The following is a 27,612-nucleotide window of genomic DNA, read 5'->3' as shown; positions in this document are numbered from 1 at the left end:
TATTGAGCGATGTACTATTTAATTGGAATATTTTATGAGTCTGGCTAGTCAAATTAGTGTAGAATTGAATATCAAATCAGATATAAAAATAATATTTTTGGTTCATTAGATTATTAAATTTGTTAGATTTAAATATTACTATTGTTAATTTATACAATTCCATCGGAATTATGAACTAAATACGCAATTCTACATATTATTTTTTAATTAAATTATATAGTAGCGAGGAATTGATAGAAAATTCATAGAAATATTCCAAAAATTGTATTTAAGAATATTATGTTATTAAAGAAGAAAAATGAGGTTTTTAATGATAACCTAATTTAGGGATGTTATTGAAAACGATAGTTATAAATATATACGGGGTTTGGTTAAACGAATCCCTACGAATTAAATGATAAAGTATAGGTATTTTTATGAAGACTAGAGTGTCTAGTTATTAAGAAGAACTAAAGCGAAGATTTATATTTCGGTAGAAATAAAATATAAAAAAATTATTAGAAATTGTGCGAATAATATTTAATATTTTATTTAAAAGAAATTATGATATTCACAATATATTAATTGAATGCGTTATAACTCACTAAAATACGGGGGTAAAGTGAAAGGACCAAACCATTACCTATTGAGTAGATAAAAGAATTGTAAAATCGAGGTAAGTAAATAATTAGTATTACCTATATATATTTTCTTTATTTGTGATATTGTTGTTATATAAATTTGTGATTCATGCTGAAGTCGGTTTATCTGAAATATATGAGTGGTGGATAATTTAATTTGATGGACGATATTGTATACGTGAAATGAGAATATACAATGGTATTATGTTTGTTGTATGATGTGTTGGGGGTGTATAAAAGTGAGAATATATTGGTATAGTTGCTTACAATAATGGTGATATATGAAAACGGGGGAATAGTGAAAATTGAATATAATTGTGATGTGAATACCTCTTGATATTGTTGAAAGCCTGTAAGGCAAAATGAAATGAAAAGAGCTGTGATGCGATATGAGAAAGAAATAAAATGAAAAGAGCTTTGATATGATGTGAAAAAGATGTGATATGAAAAGAGCTATGAAGCGATAAGATTGTTGAGCTAGCTGTCAAGGGGATTCACTTGAACAATATAATAGTGAGGTTGAGTTGATGGGAAAAATACGATATCACCTTTTGATAAGCAAATTAGGAAAAAAGGGAGTTTAATTGGTTGTTTTATTGCGGGTTAGATATGTGGTGCAATGAAGCTGATTATGTTAGAATAAAATTGATTATATTCTATGCATGTTGCCTACTTATCTTGTTTAGGGCTATATTTGATATATATATATATATATATATATAGATAGAGCTGGTTATTTACTTACTGAGTGGCAGACTCATTCCTCTACTGATATTTTTTTCAGAAGTAGACTTTGAGGTGTCTGCCTGTTGAAGGCTAGGTCCAAACACTATATTCAGTCATGTTAGGCCAGTATGCAGTTTTTTCCTCATTGTTGGTTAGAATACAAATCACATTTTGTTTGTGTAAAGAGAACGTAAAAGCATGGGGATTACATATGCATATTGATTAGATAATTATGTGCATATTGATTAGATAATTATGTGCATATTTATATATATGAATACAAGGTTACTTTAAGTATAACGTTTAAGAAAAATTTAGCCCTAGTAGCGATAGAGGGTTCTACAATTATACTATATTATTATTATTATTATTATTATTATTATTATTATAAATAAAAGCATGAATGGCCCTAAAAGTTTTTTTATTTTTTGATTTATTTAAATTAATCTTATAATAATATTATTCCTAAGGATAATATACTAATTACTTCTTATATTTATTATTTACTCTCATTAACTACTTTTTTCAGGGAAAAATATATTTTTAATCCGTTAAATACGTCTAATTTTGATTTTAATCCTATAAATATGCCCAATTTTTATTAACTCCAATAACTTACAAAATTGTTTAGATTTAGTCTGTTTGAGGGTTTTCTACTTTTTTTTGGCCAAAATTTTAAATTTACTTGGAACTTGCCAACGTGTAAATTAGTTGGTCCAATTTCCGATCAATTAACCACGTGTAATGCCACATGGGAGAGTACGTGGCTTGTATGCTAACTGGGCAGACCCTTCTCTCTATACAAAACTAAATTCATTCAAAAAATTTGAAAAAAAATTAAAAAAAAAATATTAGGAAAAAAAGTGAACTTATTACCTTGTAATCTTGACAGGAATGGAACCTCCTTCTTGGATTTTGATTAGTCCAAGAAGTCTGAACTATTGTCTTTTTTTCACAGTAACAAAAAAGTGGTCCTTCCATGGAAGAAGACATTGGAGTCGAGAGATAAAGGAGAGAAATGGGTTTGTGCAAGCATGGAGAGAAGAATATATATTTTGTTGGTTAGGAAAAGTATTTTGGAGGGAAAAATCACATTTCTTCCTATCGAAAGATGGCTAACTTGTCTTCCACCTAATGATTTTAGCCATATAGGATTATAAATCAACAAAAACGCATCTAGGTGTCTAGCCATATCACTTTTTCGGCACAAATTATAAATCCAATCCATCGAAAGACTAAATGTAATCAATTTTATAAGTTACTGAAGTTAATAAAAAATGGACATACTTATAAGACTAAAACTAAAACCGAGCATACTTAACGGACTAAAAAATTATTCTTCCCTTAATTTCACATTATTCATATTTACTCATTAATTTCTTGTCACATTATACTTATTTACTCATACTAATCTATTTTTTTATTATATACATAATATGATAAACCTAGATAAATAAATATCCTTATGATATATCACGAAATAACTAAAAAAATTCATGAAAATTGAAAGGATTAATACATTGAGAAATTTTCTAGCATAAATATAAATGAGAATTAGTTGGATCATTTTTCATATTAAATAGGTTAGATGATAAAATAAATATTTTGAAGAGTAAAATAGGTTAAAAGAAAAATGAGAATCAACTCATTTTATGTAAAAAGCATTTTTTGTAGTAAGATCAACTAAAATATAATTTAAACATTTGAGATGTAATCTTTTTCATTCATCTATAATATAATAGAACAAAATGTCAGTGTACAAAATTTAATGTACGCGAGGAATTTGATTTGTACAAAAAAAAAATATCAAGACTTAAATGTTATTCCTTAACAATCAAGTTATTAACAGAGATATAAGAACAATCGACTTGACACATATTAAAATTTAAATGAAGTACGATTGACCAATCATTTTCAAAAATAATAATTCAAATCAAATAGACTATCAAGTAAATTTATAATTTGAACTTAAAATAATTTTCAAAAAATATTATAGATAATATATTAGTATATTAAGTAACTCAAGCCAAAAAATATATAATAAATGTATGGAAGTTAAGCACGGACTTCCTTTTATAATATATTTTTCTTTTTGCATTTATAAAGATAACATTTATCAAGCATCTAAAGTAAATATTAAATATTTGTTAGTTTACATTATAAAACTTACTTAGGGGCAAAACACTTTTCATGATTTTTAACTATGATTAATATTTTGACTTCGCTTACTGAGATCACTGCTAATGGTTATTGTATAATTGTGCATAATGATTATTTACTACATTTTTTTTTTTGGCTATGGTGATTAGCCATGACAAAAACTTGTGTTTCTTTTAGTGACGTCAACCCAACTTTTTGTAGTAATTAATGACATTGTATGAATTATATTTGGTTTCTCTTGTATTATGGTGAAAAGATATTAATGTTGTGCAAATAAAGAATAATATTAGTGACATCTATCCTTGAGTACACAAACTTGAAAAAAAGATGTAATAAAACTGGTGCAGATCGCATCAGTGACATGTTATAATAAAATCATAAAAGATACAAAATAAATAATAGGAACATCAAATATTGAATCAACTAAAGGGGGAAGAAATAATTAAATATAGAAAAAGTTGCCAATAAAAGTTTTAATAATGAAGGAAGATCAATGAGGTCATGTGGCAAATAAATTAACATTCAATTGTTATTATCCCCCTCTTTTTCTAAAAATTCTTTGTGAGCTAAGTCGGGTCTTAGTGACCGAGAGTGTGGAATTTTGTAATCTGAAAAATCAAGATGTTGTTGAGGTTTGTGGTGGTGCAACTGTGCGTCAGTTTGCTTGTGGGTGCGATACCTAGTGACGGTGTTTCCTTTAAAGGTTTTGGTTCTAGTTATTATGAGCCTTTTTCATTACTATATTGTTCTTCTCATTATTACTCTATTTTTGTTCATAATATTATTGAAAGTTTGTAATATTGGTCTGTAATATCTAAGGAGTTTTGTACTCCATTTATGTAATAGTTGATAGGTAATTTTGAGAAGAAAATACCACGATAAGTTTCTACTCTCTACAGTCTATATATATATATATATATTTTTTTTTTCTTTCTATCAAATTAACTCAAACATACTATTTTATAAATAACCCTTAAATACGGAATAGATGAAAAAAGTTAAATGTCATGAGAGTTAATAAACTAATTTTTTAAAAACAGTAACAATATTTAACATAATAACTACAGTAGCACATATAACCAATAAATTCTAAAAATAGTTTGGGCATTTGATGTAGCTACTCTTCTTACATAAACTGTAAAACTGAAATAGTATTACTGAGTAACTCTGACTACTTGTTCTTCCTCTACATAAAGTTGGAGGGTCTCATTTCCGAAGCTTTGTTGTTCCTCCTATATTTGCTTTGCCGAATTGACGGAAGAATCACTGCATTTCCAGAGATGAATTGAGAGGAGCGTGGGTATATCTCCAATACCCGAAGGGATCTCCTCCAAGCACTCCATAGACTCAAGATGAAGTCTCTCAAGATTGGGGAAGTGTATACTTTCTGCTCTCCACCTCACCAGGTCATTGCATACTATGATTAAGACTTTCAATCGAGGAAATTGTCCTTCAACTGGACTCCACTCAGCTCCCTTGAATGCATTACGGTACAATGTAAGCTTTTCAAGATTGGGCAAAACAGAACCAAAAACCGTCATCTCCTCCCAAGGAATACAACAATTTGACAAACTCAATTTCTTGAGTGAAGTGGGGAAGGTGATGTTTGCCAATAGCGACACATTTTTCTCAAAAAGATAAAGTGATTCAAGTTTCTGTAGGCGAGCAAGATTTTCTAGACCACTGCTACTTTTTTCATAGCGAATAATTCCCAGTTTCTTAAGATTTGGAACTCTATCAAGGAAATCAATTGTACACCTAAAATTTTGAAAATTAGCAAGCGTATGTAGGTTCTCCATGATCATTGAATTTTCGGTAACTACTGGGTGAGGTAAATCAAAATGTCCGTCTGAAATTAGATGCCTAAGTTGTGGCATATCCCAAATTTCAGACGGGAGATTTGCTCCAATGGGAAAACTCAAAATTAAAGTTTGTAGGTTCCACAACAAAGATATTGTAGGTTCAAAGTTCAACGGCATCACATTGTTCATATAAAGGTAGCGCAATTTAGTGGGATACTGAAAGTCTATATCAACGCCCATATGGGAAACTGCTTTCACCCTCAATAATCTCAATCTAATAAGATTCGGATACATAATCCTACAGTCGTTGCACACTAAAATGCTTGAAAGAGATGTTGATTGTGAGGCAACCTGAACTTGAGGGAGATCCATCCTTTGGACTTTGGCACAAGAACTACATATGAAACAATCGTCATTGACCTCGCCCTCAAAATCAATACATTGCGCTTTTGGGACACAAATCATACATTCTTTTCGAGACTGTCTCAAGCATAGGTCCCTTAAAAGATCATGAATGCCGCATGTTTTAGCTCTCTTCCCTACATCCTTCCATTCACGAACCAAAATCAGATTCCTGTCAATAAGGTTTCTCAAGTATTCCTCTGCAACCTCATCCAAGGTTTTAGCTATCGATGGTTTCAAAAATCCTTCGCCAACCCATAATTTTATTAGCTTGGAGGCTTTAATCTCGTCATCTTCAGGAAAAATCCGCATATAGAGAAAACATGGTTTAAGATGAATAGGTAAGTTATCGTAACTCAAAAACAATATTTTTAAACAACGGTCACTGTATTCTAAGTTAGAAAATGAGTTTATACTTTTGGCTACTGACTCCCAGTGCTCTAGTGTCCTGTTGGAATTTGCAAGCAATCCACCAATCACAACAATTGCTAAAGGAAGTCCATAGCACTTCTTTGCAATAGTCTTACCAATTTCTTCCAATTCCGAATATGGACAATTGTCTTCACCAAAGGCTTTTTGACAAAGCAAATTCCAACTATTGGGATGATTTGGAGATCAGGTTCATCTCTATTGACCTCGTCCGGCGAGCAGGATGGAGGATATTCTCCAAGACATGGGAAAGAGAAAGAAGAGAGGCATAAGCTGCAACTGCCATTCTGATCTTTGTTGCAATTGCTCTACGAGTTTGAGCAAAGAGATAACAGACAATGTGAGTGAAATGGTTTGTGCAAGCCAGACAGCAACATGGCCCTTCTTAATATGTGAGCTGAAGCATACAGCCCTCTAATAAAATGAATTTTGCAACAATTGTGATTAATTAATTTGTCAAATTGAAAAGCACCGTTTTCGAAGTTATAAATATTCATTAGATGTAGTGTGAAACGAGGAAAAGTCAGAAGATTCCCTCGACTATAACTTACACAATTAAAACATCTATTTTTCTTAAAACTTTTCATAAAAATCAACATTAAAACTATATAGCTCAATAATTGCATGAAAATAATTGATTTAGTAATAGAAAAACAAACAAAAGTAAATAGATATACAGAAAGATAATAGAATCAATAAAGCTCGCAAATTTTTCCATGAAATAATATATATTTATTAAGGACATTTCTTAAAAAAAATTAATAAATTGCAAGTATTTGTAAATCACATAATAATTATTATATTAGTACTTAATAAGTAAAAAGTTATTATTAATTATAATTTTCAAAACAATTCAAAGTTTGTAAAATATTTATAGCTTTTAAGAAATAGCTTGAAATGACTTAAATTATTCAAGAAAAAATAAAAAAAAAATAATGTATTAAGAAATAGCATAGATATAAATAAGAATTAGTTACATCACCACATTGTCATGTTAAAGTAAGTTAAAAAACAACAAAAAATAAATTAAATAAATTGCCATGTAAATCAAATATTTCAATTGAAGGATTAAATGGGGATCAATTAAATCACGGGGAATTTATTTAAAAAATACAAAAAAAAAGAAAAATTAGAAAAGTAATGTATTTTGTAAAAATTTTAAAAAGTAAGTGGCACCGCGGTCAGTTTTTTATTTAAAAAAAAAAATTTTCTATGTCACCGCGGTTTACCACCGCGGTGACATTGTTTTTTTTTTTAAAAAAAAATTTAATATGTCACTGCAGTTCAAAATCGCGGTGACAAAGTTTTTTTTTTTAAAAAAAATTATTTTATTTCACGACGAATTGCTGCCAACTTCTCGTTAAAATTTCGGTACCATCATGGCAAGTTGTCAACCATTAAATATATCGTTCGACTCCCCTTGCATAATTCAAGCAATTTTTATGTTTTTAATTCTCATTATTTATAAAAAATATTTACTTACTCTATGTTTATGTTACCTAAATATGATAAATTAACTTAGAATTTAACTTTCAATAATATTTTTTGGTATAGTGAAACAAATTAATAAAGAAAAATAGTTGATAATTGATTACCTAAATATGTGTTGAATTTTACTAATTACGAGACTATTTTAATATTTTCGTAAAGTAGATAGCTAAATTATTAAACAACCTGTCCTATTAGACTCAAAGTATAGTTTTGCTCCGATTTGGCATTTTATTCTATTAGACTCAAAGTATAGTTTTGCTCCGATTTGGCATTTTATTCCGTTAAGTTATTAGGGATTCAAAATAGCCCTTCATATTTTAAAATGTGGCTACACTTTGTGCAACACATTGATGGACAACAGATTGAGGCAAAGGAGAACCAACTTTGCGGTCAAAATCCTAATTGATTCCTAGTGACTAAGAAAGGGGAAATATCATTTTTAGTCATATAAATTAGGTCATTTTCATTTTTGATCTTATTCATAACAGAATTAGTATTTTTAGTTTCGTAAATTATAAAAATTAACACTTTTAGTTCTCATTTATTTTTCCATCAACAATTTAACGTTGTCGGTCACGTACCAAGTACGTGGATGTTAAGTATTTTTGGCTGAAGGGAATATTGGTCCTTATTCCAATAGTAGCATATAAATGCTTCATTTAACCTACTTAATTCACTTGTTGAAGATATAATTTTTTATATTGCTTATACTTGACTTCAATTTATAGAAATATGGGAAGGATGAGATTCAATTTTTTGTAAAACATGAGAGAAATCCCTCTTTCTTTGCTATAATTTCTTTCAAAATTTGCTTTTTCCTCTTGAAATATAATTATATTTCCCCCTAAAAGTGGTCCCAAGTTGAAAAACTTACCAGATTTCCCTTCAACAAGAAATCCTCCTGAAATATAATTCTATTTCCATTAATTTCTAAATGAAAAGGGTGCATTTTGCCGTCTTTTTTATAACATGAGGGTTTTTTTTATTGCCTATAAAAATATCATGGGGGCATTTCGAGCTATTTTCACCAATTTTATGCATATCATTTAGAACAATTTTACTCACCCTATTTTCTTGATATATTGTCAGCCATCTATACACATCAAAGTGATTGACTATATATGGATGTTCAAAAATGCTTCTAGCTAGAGTAGTCTTATCAATACCCCCATTCCGACGATTGGGAAGATTTGGAGATCAAGTTCATCTCTAGTGAGCTCATCCATATCATGAACCAAGTGTTCATCAAATCCAACCATAGTACTATTCTTGTCAATCGAAGAAAGTATGTCTCATGATCTGACCGACAACAAAGCTATGGGCTTTGTTCTTGCGGGTCGGCCCATTCGTCTTTGACCATCATCAACTCATCATGTGGCTGCTCTCTCATCCTTCTGTCAAGATATCGACAAAATTATCAAAAAGATTGATTTCATCACGGAAAAGTTGATGATGGTTCAAGAGGAACGGGTTGACATCCTAGAACAACCTCCAATAGTTTCTGCGTCTATGGGTTCTACCGCACCTTCTTCCTGTGACAAGAGTACTATGGTGGGATTTGATGAACGCTTGCTTCAGGCCGTGGATGAGCTTACTAGAGATGAATTTGATCTTCGGATCCTCCCAATCGTCGGGATAGGAGGCATTGGTAAGACAACTCTAGATCAAAATGCCTTTAACCATCGACTTATTTTCTATGGCTTTGATATACGCATTTGGTTTACAATATCTCAACAATATAGCGTTCGAAAAGTTCTTCTAAACCTTATATGTGCCAACATAATCGAAGCTAGTGATGCAGGTGAACTAGACCTAATTAAATTAGAAGAATGCTTTCACAAACTTTTATTTGGTAGAAGGTATTTGATTGTTATGGATGATTTGTGGAGTATCAAAGCATGGGAAAATTTTGAAATGTACTTCCTAGATAATACGAATGGAAGTCGAATTTTGGTGACTACTAGGTTGTTGGATGTGGCTCGTCCTTTAGGCTTTGACAATCATTATTTCACAGTGAACTTTTTAGACAATGATAAAAGTTGGGATTTACTATGTGAAAAAGCTTTTGCACAAAAAAGTTGCCCTTATCCACATTTGGAAGAAATTGGAAGGAATATTGCTAGATGTTGCTGCGGGCTTCCTCTAGCAATTGTTGTAATTGGTGGGCTCCTTGCAAAATCCAATCATACACGAGAATATTGGGAGTTTGTCGCAAAGAATGTAACCTCATTTGTCAATTCTGGAGATGATGATCATTGTTTAAAAATATTGTATTTGGGTTACAATAGCTTGCAGAAACATCTTAAACCATATTTTCTTTATATGTGAGTTTTTCCTGAATATGATCGGATTAAAAAGTCTCTCAGTTGATAAAATTATGGATCAATGAGGGGTTTCTAAAACGAGTAGGAGGTAATTGTGTGAAAGAAGCTGCAAAGGAATACTTGAATGATCTTGCTGACAGAAATCTAATTTTGATTCGTGAATGGACGTGTAGTGGGAAAATAAAAGCATATGGCATTCGTGATATTCTAAGGGAGCTATGTTTCAGAGAACCTAAGAGAGAACACCTTATCCGTGTCCCTAAAGCACAAAAGATTCATGTTTCAGTACCGATCAGTGATGATACATGCTTTCTGTGTGGTCATTGTGGGGAGAGCAGTACGATACATCTTCAAGAAGTTTGTGTTGGCTCCCAATCAACCAAAGTTGTGAGTCCATCAGTGTGCTGTTAAGTTGTGAAGATTGATTTGAAGAAGAAAATGATAACCTGATTCAACTTAGAAATCCCAAGTTGAGTTGGAGAAGGATAACCCGATTCAAAGTTGAGTTGGAGAAGGATAACCCGATTTTAAGTTGAGTTAGAGAAGGATAACCCGATTCAACTTAGAAATCCCAAGTTGAGTTGGGAAAAGGATAACTCATGGCTATATATATACTACTCTTATTAGCATTGTTTTGCAGAGTAGAGTAGAATAGAGTAGAGAGAAAAGAAAGAGTTGAGACGAGGGTGAGTGTTGTCTTTCACGTGTGGTGAAGACTTGCATACAAGTGTGTGTGTGTTGTACTCCTCAATTTTCCTCCTCTTTGAGTGTTTTCTCCTGGCTTGGTATCGCCCCCAGACGTAGGATTTATATCCGAACTGGGATTAACAAATTCGTGTGTCTTTTATCGCCTTCATATTCCGCTGTTGTCCATCTTAACCCAATCCATTTCCTAACAACTGGTATCAAGAGCCTGGTTCAAGGAGTTAAGATGGAGGGAAAGTTTCCAGTCGAACGGTTCAATGGTTCCGACTTTGGGTTTTGGCGTATGCAGATGGAGGCCTACCTGTACGGGAAGGACCTATACGAACCACTTGCAGAGAAGTCCGAGAAGACGAGTGATGAAGAATGGAAGGTGCTCGATCGAAAGGCGATGAGCGCAATAATCCTATCGCTCTCTCGGAATGTCGCCTATCATGTGAAGGGAGCGAAGAGCACGAAGGAAGTCCTACAGACTCTTGCCGATATGTACGAAAAACCCTCAGCAATGAACAAGGTTATGCTGATGAAGAAACTATTCAGGTTGCAGATGGAGGAGAGGAAGTCGGTGGCCGATCACCTCAATGACTTCAACCAACTCATGACACAGCTGGCATCTGTGGATATCGTGTTTGACGATGAGGTAAAAGCGTTAATTTTGCTCTCATCTTTACCTGACAGTTGGGATGTGGTTGTTACTTCGGTAAGCACTTCGTCTGGGAAGGAGAAGATGAAGTTCGACAACATCAGGGACATGATGTTGAACGAGGAAACCCGTAGAAAGCAAACGGGTGGATCATCTGGCTCTGCACTACATACAGAGTCCAGAGGGAGACCTGACACACGGGGTAAATACCGTGGAAGGTCAAGGTCCAGGGGGAAGAACAATGGCAAGAAGGAGATGGTGTGCTGGAACTGCGAGAAGTCCGGACACATGAAAAGCGAATGTCGGGCGCCAAAGAAGGAAAAGGAGGGCCGGACAGCGAATGCCGCGACGGAAGAGATCACGGATGCACTCTTGTTGAGTGTGAGCAGTTCTTCCGATGATTGGGTTGTGGATTCAGGGGCCTCATTCCACTCATGCAGCAACAAAGACATCATGGAGCCATACACCTCAGGTGACTTTGGCTTAGTTTATCTTGCAGATAACAAACCCCTCAAGATTGTAGGAAAGGGAGATGTGCGGATCAAATCAACAAATGGGTCATACTGGACCCTACATGATGTGAGACACATACGAGGACTGAAGAGGAACTTGATCTTAGTCGGACAGCTGGATAGTGATGGATTCCACACGACATTTGGAGACGCGAAGTGGAAGATCAGTCGGGGAGCAATGACTTTGGCACGAGGACTAAAGTCGGGAATGCTTTACATGGCGGGAGGATCCAGTTCAAACATCCCCTTTGCAGGAACTGTATCGCAGGCTAACCTATGGCACAATCGTTTGGGCCACATGAGCGAGAAAGGAATGAACGTGCTGAAGTCGAAAGGACGGTTGCCCGAGTTAAAATCGGTGGAGGTGGGTCATTGTGAACACTGCGTGTTCGGAAAGCAGAAGCGGGTGAGCTTTTTGACCATAGGGAGAACTCCGAAGAAAGAAAAGTTGGAGCTTGTTCACACCGATTTGTGGGGGCCAGCACCAGTGTCATCTCTTGGTGGATCAACGTACTACATGACATTCGTCGATGACTCCACTAGAAAGGTATGGGTGTATTTCTTAAAAAGAAAATCTGATGCCTTTGATACATTCAGGAGATGGAGGGCACTAGTAGAAAATGAGACAGGTCTACAAGTGAAATGTCTCAGATCGGATAACGGTGGGGAGTATAGCAGTGAAGGTATCAAGAATTACTGCGCCAACCATGGAATCCGAATGCAGAAAACAATCCCGGGGACACCTCAGCAAAATGGCGTTGCTGAGGGGATGAACAGAACACTGAATGAGCGTGCGAGATGCATGCGATTGAAGAGCGGACTACCAAAGATGTTTTGGGCAGATGCAGTCAACACGACTGCTTTCTTGATCAATCGAGCGCCTTCTGTCCCGTTGAACAACAGGATACCAGAAGAGGTATGGAGTGGTAAGAAAGTGGATCTTTCTTTCTTACGTACGTTTGATTGTTCAGCCTATATTTTGAATGATGATCGGACTAAGTTGGATGCTAAGTCGATTAAATGTACATTCATTGGGTATGGGACTGACGAATTTGGGTATAGATTCTGGGATGATCAAAACCGGAAAATAATTCGTAGCAGGAATGTTATATTCAATGAGGATGTAATGTACAACGATAGGAAGGTAAGCCCGGACGATGACAAGAAGGAAAGGGAATTTGTTGATCTTGACATTTCAAATTCCGGGATCATGAGACCAGCAGATACGGATTCAGTGGGAGTTCAGACGGACGAAACCGAACAGACGGAGATAGAGCCAGAACCAGTATCGGAGGAACCGATTACTGAAAGCAGCACACCCTTGGCACTGGGTCGAGAACCGAGGCTGAGAAGGGCCCCAAATAGGTACTCCCCCTCTCTTTATTACTTGCTTTTATCTGATTGTGAAGAACCCGAATGTTACGCAGAGGCAGTCAATGATGTCCACAAGAGCAAGTGGGAGCTTGCGATGAACGACGAGATGAACTCGTTGAAGAAAAACAACACATGGGAATTGTGTCAGCTCCCAAAAGGAAAGAAGGCCCTACAGAATAGATGGGTCTATCGGGTTAAGGAAGAATCAGACGGGAAGAAGCGGTACAAGGCAAGACTCGTAGTAAAGGGATTCCAACAAAGATACGGTATTGACTTTACTGATGTTTTTACACCTGTTGTTAAGTTAACTACTATTCGTCTTGTGTTGAGCATGGTAGCGGCAGAAAACTTGGAGTTACAACAGATGGATGTGAAGACAGCCTTCCTACACGGGGATCTTGAGGAGGAGATATACATGGTACAACTAGAGGGGTATAATGGAGATGATCAGCAGGTGTGTCGCCTGAAGAAAAGCCTGTATGGATTGAAACAGGCTCCGCGACAGTGGTACAGGAAGTTTGACAACTTCATGCTAGAGATAGATTTCTCTAGATGCAACGCTGATCATTGCTGCTACGTGAAGAGGTTCGATGAGTTTTTTATCATTCTACTCCTGTATGTTGATGACATGTTGATAGCAGGATCAAATGTCAAGGAGATCAATAGGCTCAAGGATCAGTTGTCGAGGAAGTTTGACATGAAAGATCTTGGCGAAGCAAGACAGATATTGGGCATGAAAATCACAAGAGACAAAGGTACTGGTAAATTGTGGTTATCTCAATCTGATTATATTGAGAAGGTATTATGCAGATTCAAGATGGAAAATACAAAACCGGTTGGAACGCTATTAGGAAATCAGTTCAAACTATCCAACAGATTCGCCCCAGACTGACTCCGAACGTGCAAAGATGAGAGTCACACCGTATGCCTCAGCAATTGGGAGCCTGATGTATGCTATGATCTGTACTCGATCGGATATAGCACATGCAGTGGGAGTAGTTAGCCGTTTTATGAGCAATCCAGGAGTGATGCACTGGGAAGCTGTGAAATGGATTCTTAGGTACCTAAGGGGTACTAAGGACCGAGCATTGGTGTTTGGTAAGGGCAAGCTTACCTTGTTTGGGTTTGTTGACGTTGATTTTGTAGGGAGTGATTGTGACAAAATGAGGAGCACTACAGGGTACGTATTCACATATGGCGGTACAGCCGTATCCTGGGTCTCAAAGCTGCAGAAGGTTGTCACACTGTCCACGACGGAAGCTGAGTACGTGGCAGTTACTGAGGCGGCTAAGGAGCTCATTTGGCTGCAACACTTCTTGGGTGAATTAGGGAAACCTCAGGCAGATGTGATTCTTCATAGCGATAGCCAGAGTGCGATCCACTGGCAAAGAATCCTGCGTTCCATTCGCGGACAAAGCACATCGAGATCAAGTACCATTTCATCCGACAACTTCTGGAGAAGAAGGCACTGCAGCTGGAGAAGATCCAAGGAGAAAAGAATCCTGCGGACATGCTGACCAAGGCGGTTGCGATGGAAAAGTTGAAGCTGTGTACGACTTCGACTGGCCTTGATGACTAGAGTGGACGAAACCCGGCGGTACCAAGAAAGAAGTGGAGAAAAGCTAATCAATCTTCAAGTGGGAGATTGTTAAGTTGTGAAGATTGATTTGAAGAAGAAAATGATAACCTGATTCAACTTAGAAATCTCAAGTTGAGTTGGAGAAGGATAACCCGATTCAAAGTTGAGTTGGAGAAGGATAACCCGATTCAAAGTTGAGTTAGAGAAGGATAACCCGATTCAACTTAGAAATCCCAAGTTGAGTTGGGAAAAGGATAACTCATGGCTATATATATACTACTCTTATTAGCATTGTTTTGCAGAGTAGAGTAGAATAGAGTAGAGAGAAAAGAAAGAGTTGAGACGAGGGTGAGTGTTGTCTTTCACGTGTGGTGAAGACTTGCATACAAGTATGTGTGTGTTGTACTCCTCAATTTTCCTCCTCTTTGAGTGTTTTCTCCTGGCTTGGTATCGCCCCCAGACGTAGGATTTATATCCGAACTGAGATTAACAAATTCGTGTGTCTTTTATCGCCTTCATATTCCGCTGTTGTCCATCTTAACCCAATCCATTTCCTAACATGTGCAAGGCTTGTAGTAATGTGTATCAAAATCTTAATAAATTAAGATGGGTATCGATACATGATCAAGCCGATGTAAGATATCTGCTACACACAAAGTTGCGGTACCTTGATGTTAAAGGAGATGATTGGTTCAACAAGAATTGAGCAGTTATAGTTCCCAATAAATTTTTTCTTACTTTTGAATCTACAGATTTTGGATCTAAATTATTTAGAAACCATGTCATGATTTTAAGATTTTCTTAAAAATGTTTCGACTATTGTGGTACAATTGAATTTCGGTATACATCAAAAGTATAATTATTATTTTTAATATTGATTTTTAACTATTTCCTATATTTTAATAAAATGTTCGATTTATTAAATACCACCTAAAATACAAAAGAAAAAGTTCGATAATTATTGAGATCAAATGGACCAACTCGTTTCAGTTTAGCATTTTGGCAAACGAATTTTTGATTTTTCAAAATTTCAATTTAATTCTATTTTATCGAATAAATACCCATATTGAACCTCGATACAAGCTCGAGCTACTTTATCAACCATTAATTTTGTCCATGGTTTAATTTGTCCCATGTGGCATTAAAGAATGACTTGGCACTTGAAATGGATATTTATTTTATCTCATCCCCCACATATAAAAAAAATAAAATAAAATTGCATAAAAATATGCTTTGAATTTATATTTTATACTAATTTTCGTGATATGTCATCCATGCATGCATGTAATAAATAATCTTATACACTTTAAAATATATTATAAATTAAAATAAAATATATAACTCAATAAACCAGCTTCAATAAAAATATATTATGACACAAAAAAAAAAATACAAACACATAAATTATAGAGTAAAAATACACAAAATTATATAACTAATTATTATTTTATAAATAAGTATAGATTATGAAAAAAATTAGTATTTTATATAATATAAAAAAAAAGCCCTACCCCCAACCCTGCCATAAATTATATACAATTAAGCCATGTGTGGGATTTCAATGTGCCAAAATGCCCATTTTTAAGTTCGTTTCAATTTTTTATTATATAAATATATTTATCTTTTTTCATTTAATATCGTACTCTTCTACAATTCTTCTTATTTTTTCTCTAATTAAAATATTAAATTTGAAAATTATAGTTCTATAACTTTTGAAAATTAAATTTGAACTTGCACTATCACATTATTTTTCGCTGCTTCTCTTGATGATCTTTCACATAATTTCTTTTCAACCATTGGTAATTCCACATCAACCCCGATCAGAGTCCCATTTTCATAATTAATATTGTCCAATTACAATATGTTTTCACCGCTTATTTATCCAATTTATTAAATTAAATTAATAATATCTAAAAACTTATTAAAATGTATAAATTTATTTATTCTAATTTATTAAATATATTAATAATTTATAGAAGATTATAAAACTCAAAACTTAGGAACGGTTTAGTAATGCTAAAGATAATGTTACAAATTTAATAAAAATCCTTTCTAAAGACTGCCCCAAAAAATTGGTCCTAAACTAGGTGAATCATTCCAAATAGAATTACTAATCAGTATCTAATATGTGTTCCAAACTATACAAACCGTTCCTAATTCTATTACTAATACAGTTCTATACATGTGTTCCAAATTCAATAACCCATTGCAAAAAAATATTACAAAGACCATTCTTAAATTGATCCCAATTAAAAAAAAAATGGTTTCAAAATTAATCACGAGTATTATGGATACCTTTGTAAAATTTCACCTAAAAAACATAAGTAACCATTCCAAAGACCATTCCCATCCGTTTCAATTGCTAAATTAATTTTTTTTGGGATTAAATCGATATTAGGAATGATTTTTAACGACCGATATAATAACCGTCTCAAGTTGACACCGTTTCCCATAAATCGTTCCTATATTTTTGTAACGCCAACTGTAGGGGCGGATTTCCATCCGTTCCAAATTCGTTCCTAAGTTCGGTCCAAATAGATATTGTGTTCTTAAAATTGTTCCAAAGAGGAAAAGAAAATCATTCCAAAACTCGGCCCAAATTTCAATAATGAAATATTTTATATTTTGAACTGACTAAAATTATCTTATGTACACTTATCGAGATAACATAAATAGAATCATTATTGATAATATTTGATGATGTCTATGATTGTATGCATGGTGTTATATATACTGTTATGGATCAAATCGCATATATCCATTTGACATTTCCTTTTTTCAACCAAAAATAAATTCGATAATAAAATATAAAATGAAATAATTAATACAATAACAGTATTATTTTTTTTTTACACTCAATTCACCAGACACGAGCTGACGACATTAAAGACAAACATGAGACGTCCCATAAGATTAATTGAGGTGCTGTGGGACAATATGATACCTTTCTCTATCTATATAAAGTTGAAGAATCTCATTTCCATAGCTATGTTGTTCCTCCACTATTTGCTTTGCCAAATCGATGACAGAATCGAGACAATCATCGAAATAAATGGAATGGAGTGTGGGTATATCTCCAAGAATTGCAGGGATCTCCGTCAACTCCAGCATGTCATATAGAAAGAGGATCTAGGAAAGTAGATATTTTCTGCCCTCCACCGCTTCAGGTGATAATTGTTCGAAATTTTCAAGAATTTGAGTCGAGGAAAGTCGCCTTCAACTTGATTCCACTCCTGCTCCTCAACGTAATTAGATTCCAATACAAGCTTTTCAAGATTAGGCAATAAGGAACCAACTCTCATCATCTTTTCCCAAGGAATACTCCAACCTTCCAAGCGCAACTTCTTAAGTGAAGTCGGGAAGGTGAGATTCTCTAGCGGAAGAAACTCAGCTTCGATAGAAAGTGATTCGAGTTTTTGTAGACGGACAAGATTGTAGAGACAATAATACGTCCATTCTATTTTGCTCTTTTCATCATAGTAAATACGTAGTTTCTTCAGATTTGGTATTCTTCTCAGGACCTCCTCTGTACACCTGAAATTTCTCATACCAGAAAGCGTATGTAGGTTTTCCATAATAACGAAATCTTGAGTAGCCGCTTCCTTAGGCAAAACAAAATGAGTTGAACCAAGAAAATGCCTAAGCTGAGGCATATCCCACATTACATTGAGAAGGTGAAGAGAGAAAAGTTTAAAAATCTCTTGATTCCAGAGTAAAGCTATTGTAGATGGAGACGAAAAATCGTATTCACTCGTATTCATCATTTCAAGATACCGCAAGCTAGTAGGGTGTAGAGTTTCTCGTTCAGCAGAATGCCCCAACTTTCTCACTAATCTTGCCCGCACCAGTCTCGCTTTATTAAGACTCCGATGCTTATTTCTACAGGTGTTACAGACCAAAACACTTTTAAGAGATGTCAGTTGCGAGGCATCATGCACTTCATTCAGATCTATCCTTTGGAGTGAACTCCCAAAGCGACATATGAAGCATTTGTCCCCCTTCACACCGCTAGCACCAATACATTGCACTTTTGGGGCATAAATGAAATGTTCTTTTTCATATTCTCTCAAACATAAATCTCTCAAAAGATCATGGATTCCACATTTTTTTAATCTCCCATCAAACCCAAATTCAAGACTTAAAAATAGATTTCTATTAATAAGGTCTTTTAAGTATTTCTCAGCTACCTCTTCCAAGCTTTTACCACTTATTGGTTTTAGAAATCCTTCAGCAATCCATAATCTAGTTAGTTTGGAAACACGAATTTCAGAATCTTCAGGAAAAACACTCATATAGAGAAAACATGGTTTCAGATGAACGGGCAAATTGTTATAGCTCAAAGACAATATCTTTAGACATCCGTCGTAATCTTTTGAATTACGAAAAGTGCTTACATTTTTTGCAACAGACTCCCAATATTCCAGTTTCATGTTGGAGTTTGCGAGCAGCCCGCCGAGTACAACAATAGTTAGTGGAAGTCCATTGCAACTCATTGCAATGTTCTTACCAATTTCTTCCAATTTCGGATATGGACAATCTTTTTGTGCAAAGGTTTCCTGACAAAACAAATTCCAACTTTTTTCCTCATTTAGAAAATCTAATGAATAAGATTCTTGAGAGCCTAAAGAAATCGCCAAGCCTGAGTCCCTAGTAGTTAGCATAACTCGACTTCCTTTTCCGTTATTTGGAAAGAACAACTTTAAATCATTCCAAGCCTCTACACTCCATACATCATCCATAACTATCAAATATCTTTCCCCGAATAAACTTTGGTACAATCGTTGTCCTAATTAGGCCGAAGTTTGACTACTCTCTTGCTTTTTTCCATTATGAAGAAGGGATGAAAGAATTTCCCGTACACTATATTCTTGAGATATTGTAAGCCAAATTCGTTTAGAAAAGTAGTGCACATTATATGGATGATCAAAAACATTTTGAGCTAAAGTAGTCTTACCAATGCCTCCCATTCCTACAATAGAGAGGATATGGAGATCAGGTTCACCTCTGGTAAGCTTATCCACGATTCGATCCAAGTGTTGGTCAAATCCCACCACTGTAGTCTTCTTGCCACTGGAAGGAAGCACTTTTGGTGATTTGACAGGAACAGACACTATGCACTGCTCTTCTTGGGCGTCGACTGCCCATTCTTCTTTCACCATCTTCGTCAACTCTGTTGTGAGGGAATCCAACTTTCCAGTGACTTTGTCTATATCTTGAGAGAAAGATGAGAGGGCTGCCATACAGTGGCTTTCTTCCTCAGATCTAAACCGAAGCTGATCCACTACATGGCGGTCAACAACTTCTTCTGCTTCTGCAGCAGCATCAGCAATTTGCCTCCCCACAACTCCAATTTCTTCACTTATTCTTTGGGAATGAGCTTCGAGAAAGTCTAGCAAGAACTGAACAGTTTGTTGCAGGCTCTGAATTCGATTTGTGTCGACATGAAGCCGACGGAGACGAGCAGGAAGCTGGAGATTGTCAAGGACATGTGAGAGGGAACGCAAAGTTGCATAAGCTGCTACTGCCATCTCTCTGATCAAGAATTGCTGCTCTAATTTGATTTGCTGCTCCTTAAATCGGAATCCGGGTAGGTGGGCTGGATCAAGAATTGAAAATTAATTAGTCGTCTTTGGTCAGTTACTACACATTAATGCAATGTAAGTAAATTTATTTAATATTCAACACAGCTTAAGAATAATATTAGCTTAATCACATAATTTAATGTAGTAAGAATTTGATTAGTTGTGTGTGAATCTTTTGACTTTCTCTTTCACACTTTACCTAACCAATATCTATAAATTTCAAAGGAACTCCCCATATATATATATACACACAAATTATAATTAGTTGACGACTAATTAATTTAAAAGCTTAATTTGGAACATGGAATTCTATTTTCGCACACACTAATCATCCACAGTACTGTGCATATTTTCAAATAATTGCATTTTCAAGAATTGCTTTAGTACTTGATTAATTTGTAAGTCTATGCGTTAGTCATGAGGTCGAGAAATTAAATTTAGTATTTTATGAGATTTATTTTTTTATCTAATAAATAAATCTTTGCCTCAATCAAAATTATTAAATTTATTGAAATTAATAAAAATATCATCAAAACAAAATCAATATTTACTCCCAATTGAATTATCACTAATTTATTACAGGTTAAATAAATATTCTTATGATCAAACTACACTCATACGTCTTCATGCGTTAATACACGTGAGAAGTTATATTTTAATCGTTATAAGGGTATTTTAATTGAAAAAAATTATTTAATCTACAATAAATTAATAATAAGTTAATAAAAGGTAGATATAAACGAATTCAATGAATTTTGATTAGCAAATAAATTTATTTATTACATGGAAGCAAACATGAAAGGTGATAGATATTATTTTTCAAATTATATGAAATTTATGTATAATTATATCAAATTTTAAGGAAGGAAATTATAATTATTCCCAAGATTTAAGTGTAGAGATACAAATCAAAAGACCATTTTTTTGTGATTGAATAATGGGGAAGAGAGATGAGAGAAGACATAATAGTCATTGTTTAAGCATCAAATGGTTATCGTTGGAAATTTATGAAGTATCAAATGGTCATCGTGGGGACTTTTTAAGCATCAAATGATCATTTTCGAGACTTTTTCTATGTGATTCTACCAATTGTGTATTTGCAGGTGTTGAATTGAAAATTCAAATCATATTCATTTGAACTGAGGAGTTATAATCATTCAAAAATAAGTTTTTGTTTTCGAAACAAAGAAAAAGTCAAAAGATTGTCTGGAGTTATTGGATCCAACAACCAGCTGTATTCTAATTAAAATACGGATTATACCAGTAAGTATTCTTATTGATTTTATACGTATTTTTTTTTATGGAAGGTAAATTACATTAAAAAGTAAAAATAATGTATATAAAAAACTTATAACGAAGCGTTCTCCCAACCCATCTTTCAAATTCAATAAACTGCTAGCACTTATATAGAATCCGGTCTATAATGTGCTAATAATTTATTAAGTCTGGACTCGTTTTATAACTTTTTACAATTTTCTAAATTTGTCAAAAATCTATTTCGGTCTTATGAAGGGATTGAAATGAAAAATCCTCTCTCAAGTTTCTAATTTTCTTTCGATTTACTTTGTCTATATATATACATGGATGAGAGAAGAATAAAAATATTTTTGATATTATTAATTTTTAATTATAAGATTATTGACCGTATAAAAAAACTAGATTAATTTCATAATAACACTTTAGTCACAAGAACAAATGAGATAAATATTAAATGATAATAGTTTTGATATTATTAATTTTTAATTATAAGAATTATGCATGAAAATATCATAGTATATATTTAGAGATACATTTAGAGTGACAACACAATATAATGACAATAATTATTTATTATCACTATATATATGAGTTAGTATTAATTAACTTTAAATATAATTTTATACCACTATTTCTTACCAATAATAATTATTATCAAAACTATAAAATTCATAATTATGATAAAATAATTTTTTTATTGCTAAATTTTTCTATTTAGTGGATAAATTAATTAATATGCTCATTATTTTTTATTTTCAATGTCTATTTTGTTTCAAGGTTTTAATGATATCATGTAGCCGACGGACATATTATATTTTCTGTTAGCGATTGACAATTGCTTGTAAGTAATGTCTAAATACTCTTATACATAATAACATGTTAGTCGAGTCGTGTTTTCATGTGATATCGTCTACAATTATAAGTGTAATATGTACATTTTTTTTATATTGATGTATTGTAAAAATTGACTAAAATAAATTAAAAAAATATATATGATATTGGCATGCATAAGAATTTCAAAGATACTATGAAATAGTAAGAAGGCAGGATGATAGTGTATTATAACAATAATATTGACATTCAACTTGCCATCTAATAAAACAATTTTTCTCTGTTTTTTATTCTAATTTATTCTTTTAAGAAAATTTTAACATTAGTATTGTCAACTTTTAAAGTAAATTTTTTAGCAAGTAAAAATAAAGGTCATTTTTTAAAAACCTTGCAAACCGCAAAGAATTCTTTCTCGTTGATGTGCCAAATTTTGGCTTATTGTTCTAAGAACAACCATGCTGTATATCTACAAGGTTCTTCCCCTATAGTTGTCTTCTTCATGAGCACTACTGTCCATCTGTAATCATTGGCGTCTGTATAGACTACCAATTCATACTTGTTCTGCTATATAGCAAGCTTTAACAGGTTACTGCAAACCTGTTTCAGCTCACGAACCCTTTTTGTGTGGATTTCTTCCCTTTCCACTTTGAACTCTCCATTTGTTTCAAGAGTGGTCGGAAATCCTTTCTGTATCTTGCAAGATCCTTAACGAAGATACCTGCAAAATTAACAACTCCCAAGAAGCTCTTCAAATGCTTCTTGTCTTTGAGCACATCTGGAAAATTGTGGATTTTCTCCACTATATGCTCATGTGACTCAATACCTGTTTCGTCAATAAGAATTCCTAAAAATTCAATTTTATTGACAGCTATAGTGGCTTTCTTTTCAGAAAGTACTAAACCTTCTTTATGACATGCATCGAAAAATATTTCAAGATATTTAATATGTCCTTTCATATTTTTGGATGCAATTAGTATGTTGTCAATATAGACAAACATGAACTCAAAATAATCTTTAAAAAGATTATCCATTTTTCTTTGAAATACCTGAGGTGCATTAGCTAAACCCATTGAAAGCAATTCCAGATATATTGTCCCTGTGGTGTGGAGAATGCAGTAAATTTCTTTGATTCACTCTCCATCTTAATATGATAAAACCCAAATTTGCAATCGAATTTAGATAACACTTTGCCCCTTTTAATGCAATCAATGAAGTGTTCTCTACTAGGAATGTAATAACCATCAAACTCTAATATCTTATTAATGCCTTGATAGTTAATTACAAACCTGGGTTTACCTCTCTTAATCTCACCATGGTTCCTTACCAGAAAACCAGGGCTGTTGTAGGTAGAGATTACAGGTTCGATGAGTCCAAGATCAATATGCTCTTTGATAATCATCTGCATATCTTTCTTGTCTTTCATGTTCATTTGGATAGGTTTGTATCGAACATACTCATACTTGCACTCTTCCTTGAGCTTTTAAGTAGCTTCGATCTTGTTCCTATCCCACCATGCCAAAGAGTTTTCACTGAAGTTCCTCTGGATAAGCCTCTTGACATTTTCAAGCTCGCTAATATCTAGTGATTTCATTTCCAGTAGTGCTTTTTTTAATGTTCACAATCTCCTCCTCGGATTCCTTATAGAAGTTATCGCTGTCTATGAGTCTCTGTTGCTTGAAAGACAAAAGGACCTTACCAAATTTCCTCTTATCCTGCATTTTTGGATGAGTTAATCTGGCATCAAAATCACCACATTTGTTGCGAAAATTTATTGGCATTATCCTGTTAAATGCCTTTTCTCTTCTCAACACCTGTATCTAACTACCACAGTTAGTAATGAAGATTAACATATTCCTCTGGTTATCTTGCATATATCTTGCAAATATTTGAATAAAATTGTTACTTAGCAAGATATCATCACTTGTATCATGAAAATAAATAGGAGGTGTTTTACCCTAAACCAGGGAGATCACAATGCTTCTCCGATCATGATCTTGGCTTCCCGTATTCCCTTATTGAGAATTAGAATTGTTTGTGAAAAATCTCTTCCTGAAATAATGGGTAAAGTTTCCCTTGCTTCTTTAGGGAAAACTCCAGCTTTTGCCATGCAAATTCCTGATCTTGAATCAATATAAGCTGCAAAATACTCTGTCTTATTGATCATACAACATACCTACAGATATGTATATAGAAAAGGGACTCATCATTCAATCTTTATGGTAACACCATCAAGACTGAGTTCCATTCCGTTACCTTTTTTCCCCCATAGTTTATGATCTTCGAGAAAACTTAACCCCAAAGTCATACTCCCTTTTTCCGTCCGGCAACACCTGTGACTAAAATTTCATGGCCCGTTATTTCTAACATACCTTCACAATTCCCAACAATAGGTTGTTGTAAATGATATAAGTCATCACAAGGGAAAAAAAATTTCTTTCTTAGTGATGTCAAATATAACTTGTATTTCTTTCTATCCTTTAGGGCATCTATGTTTTACGTTATCTACCCAAATCTCTTGAGGAGTTAAAGTTTTTAATAAATCTTTCTCTTTTCTTTTGTAGCCTATAATCCTATCTTCCGAAAAGGACATGCTGCTACTAAACTCAGTTTTACAGCTAGTGTTCTATCTAAAACTGGGTGATCTTTTATGATAATATCAACATCACCACCTATTATGGGTATCCTAATAGGATCTGGTGTCATTACCTTGGCGAATTCCTTGAAAATTCTAGGAATCTCTATATAGTCTTTCCTAAGGAACAAATCTGAATGATGAGTATTGGAAATGACATAAGCTATTCTATAAGTTATAGAATATGGTCTGTTACCTTCTTTCATTAGATCTTTTCTCTTAAAATCTTAATGAAGGGTTAAAACTCTACTGAAATCTTGGTCTACTAGGTTGTATGCAATCTAGGATGAATGTCAACATCAATTTTCCCGCATATAAATTACCTATCATTATTCCAAGACAGTCATCTCTTAAGTTATTGATTCTTCTATCCATTATCGTTAATGAATTTCTAAATCAATTCCTTCCTTAAAAGTTGCTTTTATTACTACTTCAATAGTTCTTATGTGGATCTATTTCATAGTAACAACTACTTCTTCCCTAAGCTTACTTAATTCTTAAAGAATTTCTTCTTTAGTAATTAATTACATCTCCATCACATTACCAGTAAGTTCCATAGGTAGAGCGAACTCATGTGAACTTACTTTGTAGATTATGTGATGCTTCCTTTGGTTCAGTCCTATCTGGTTCAGGACTTTCTCAATTCCTCCAATCCTAAATACATCGTATGGGCTGAGGTTGGGATCTTGTCGCATGATTGTTTCCATAGTTTTGTTTGACACCATCATTCTGGAAAAGAATCCTGATAGGCTTTTGGAAGTTTGAACCCTATCTCCCTCGTTGTAATTATTCTGACTCGGTTGAAGATCCATCCGAATCAGTCTCCATTTCCTCCTCATAGACACTTTCGTCTGAAGGAAGATCTTCGAATTGGTAGATGGGTACCAAATCGTCATAGTAAACTGCATCTAGAATATCATCCGTGGTTTCAATTTTTCGCAATTCACCATGTTTCTGCAGGTAATCGGGAGATACATGTCCTTTTTCTCTGCAAGTCTAGCAATTGCAGCCTTTGAAACTTCCATTGGCTCAGGTATGGGCCCATCTGAAGTTTTTCTTGTAGGGATTCTTCCGGTGTATCTTGCATCTGGTCGTCTAGATCCTTGGCATGAAACCCTTGTTGGTCCTATTCTCTATCCAGATTTATATGTTCTGGCTTTGGACTTGGACCACTATGATCCCCGCCGGGAAAAGGTTCTCCTGGACTCCTAGGATAGGAGTTACTACTTTGCTTCCTCCTTTTCCTTGGCTCGCTTGATTCTCCTATTATAGTTGGAAAATCATTATTATCACAACAGAGAGAAGTTCGTTTGATTTTACCTCTCAGTCTTTTCATGTTCTTCTGGATGGATGCTTGATAACATCAATCCTTCAGTTTGTCTTTAAGAAAAGACATTTTTCACGCCACTGAATCTAGCTGTCCTTCAGGTACTTTGTATGACTGAATCAACATTTTCCTCCATGGATGGCATATTTTTGCGAAGAACATTGGAGCTGCTACCTCTGTTTCTACTCCACTTTAGAAGAAATACTTGCAGAACCAATAGATATATTCATATACTGCGCAAATACTTCTTAATTCAAGGCTAAAGAGAGCCTGTGCATATTCTCTAGTCTTTTCTGGTCTACTTACTTCGAAGTATTCATCTCCGATAAAGTGTATCTTGATAAGACTTCCTAGTCGGTCTGCTATCGCCCCTTTCGAATCTCCTGCGAGGATGCTGGCTTTGGTATCTTCTAGGGTATTATCTCATCTGATCTTCACTGATCCCTCCAAGCTTAACTCCACAAGCTTTATGAAGTTTTCCTTGTCGAGCTCCAGGGTGGTTGCTGCTATCTTGATGGCTGCAACCCATCTATCAATTTCTCGGTGTTTCAGAAATCAATAATATCTAAGTTAAGTATAGCGCCGTATGAATGTAAGGGTTGGAGTTTGGTCCTTGCCCAAGATGTATTTTCAGGCACTCTATTTGGATTCCTTCCTGGATTTTCTTTTAGCCTGGTTCCCACAACCGTTGGAGTGGCATTAGTGTGGAAATCAACACTTTCTCTCATCGGTTGATCCTGTGGAGAATCATTAGAACCTGTACTTCCCTTCGGCAGTGGTAATGATGGAGTGATTTCATTTGTCTGGATATTGACTAAATCCACAAGCCTAAGTTGGGAAAAAGACTCTGCCAATTCTTGTAGATCTGATAGATTCGCTCTTGTTACCTCCATTATTTTATAGATATGATAGATGTGATAATCAGATCTTCTCTGGACTTCGGCTTTTGGAATCTCCATGGCCTTTCCTTTCTGGTGTAGAAGAGGTATTGTTCCAAGGGCGTCCTGATTCGCTTTTGTCTGGATCTAGATGTCTCAAGGCTCTCCCTTTGATTTTTCTTCAGATCTATAATTTTTGCCTTCAGATCTGTAAGGCCCTTTTGTAAATCGGAAGGATCTTAAGGACCTCGTCCAACTTTTGGCTCAAGAATTCTATTTTCATAGGTATACGGATTAACCTATGTCTATAGTCTTGAACCGATTTTTGTATCTCCCTCAAA

General features: G+C 34.2%; 2 protein-coding genes and 1 pseudogene across 2 annotated transcripts; 1 reads left to right on the top strand and 2 right to left on the bottom strand.

Annotated features, from left to right (window-relative positions):
• Positions 1 to 4,738: 4,738 nt before the first annotated feature.
• LOC105157427 (putative late blight resistance protein homolog R1A-3) lies at positions 4,739 to 6,022 on the bottom strand. Its single transcript, XM_011073836.1, has one exon. It carries the CDS (start codon positions 6,020 to 6,022, stop codon positions 4,739 to 4,741), a length of 1,284 nt encoding a protein of 427 aa, XP_011072138.1.
• Positions 6,023 to 9,082: 3,060 nt separating this feature from the next.
• On the top strand, positions 9,083 to 10,365 carry LOC148788607 (putative late blight resistance protein homolog R1A-3). Its single transcript, XM_088878054.1, has 2 exons — positions 9,083 to 9,850; positions 9,997 to 10,365. Exons 1-2 carry the CDS (start codon positions 9,083 to 9,085, stop codon positions 10,363 to 10,365), a joined length of 1,137 nt encoding a protein of 378 aa, XP_088734180.1.
• Positions 10,366 to 17,488: 7,123 nt separating this feature from the next.
• Positions 17,489 to 20,574, bottom strand: LOC105157425 (late blight resistance protein R1-A-like; annotated as a pseudogene).
• Positions 20,575 to 27,612: the final 7,038 nt, after the last annotated feature.

Source organism: Sesamum indicum, linkage group LG3 (assembly GCF_026168435.1).
Source record: "Sesamum indicum cultivar Baizhima isolate 11 linkage group LG3, ASM2616843v1, whole genome shotgun sequence".
NCBI classification, from domain to species: Eukaryota; Viridiplantae; Streptophyta; class Magnoliopsida; order Lamiales; family Pedaliaceae; genus Sesamum; species Sesamum indicum.
This window is presented reverse-complemented; position numbering and strand designations above follow the sequence as displayed.

Bases quoted from the DNA above. Each gene is read 5' to 3' on its own strand.
- LOC105157427 (XM_011073836.1), bottom strand. From the start codon at position 6,022: ATGCGGATTTTTCCTGAAGATGACGAGATTAAAGCCTCCAAGCTAATA.
- LOC148788607 (XM_088878054.1), top strand. From the start codon at position 9,083: ATGGTTCAAGAGGAACGGGTTGACATCCTAGAACAACCTCCAATAGTT. The intron at 9,851-9,996 runs GTAACCTCATTT...AAAGTCTCTCAG, and splicing joins GGGAGTTTGTCGCAAAGAAT to TTGATAAAATTATGGATCAA.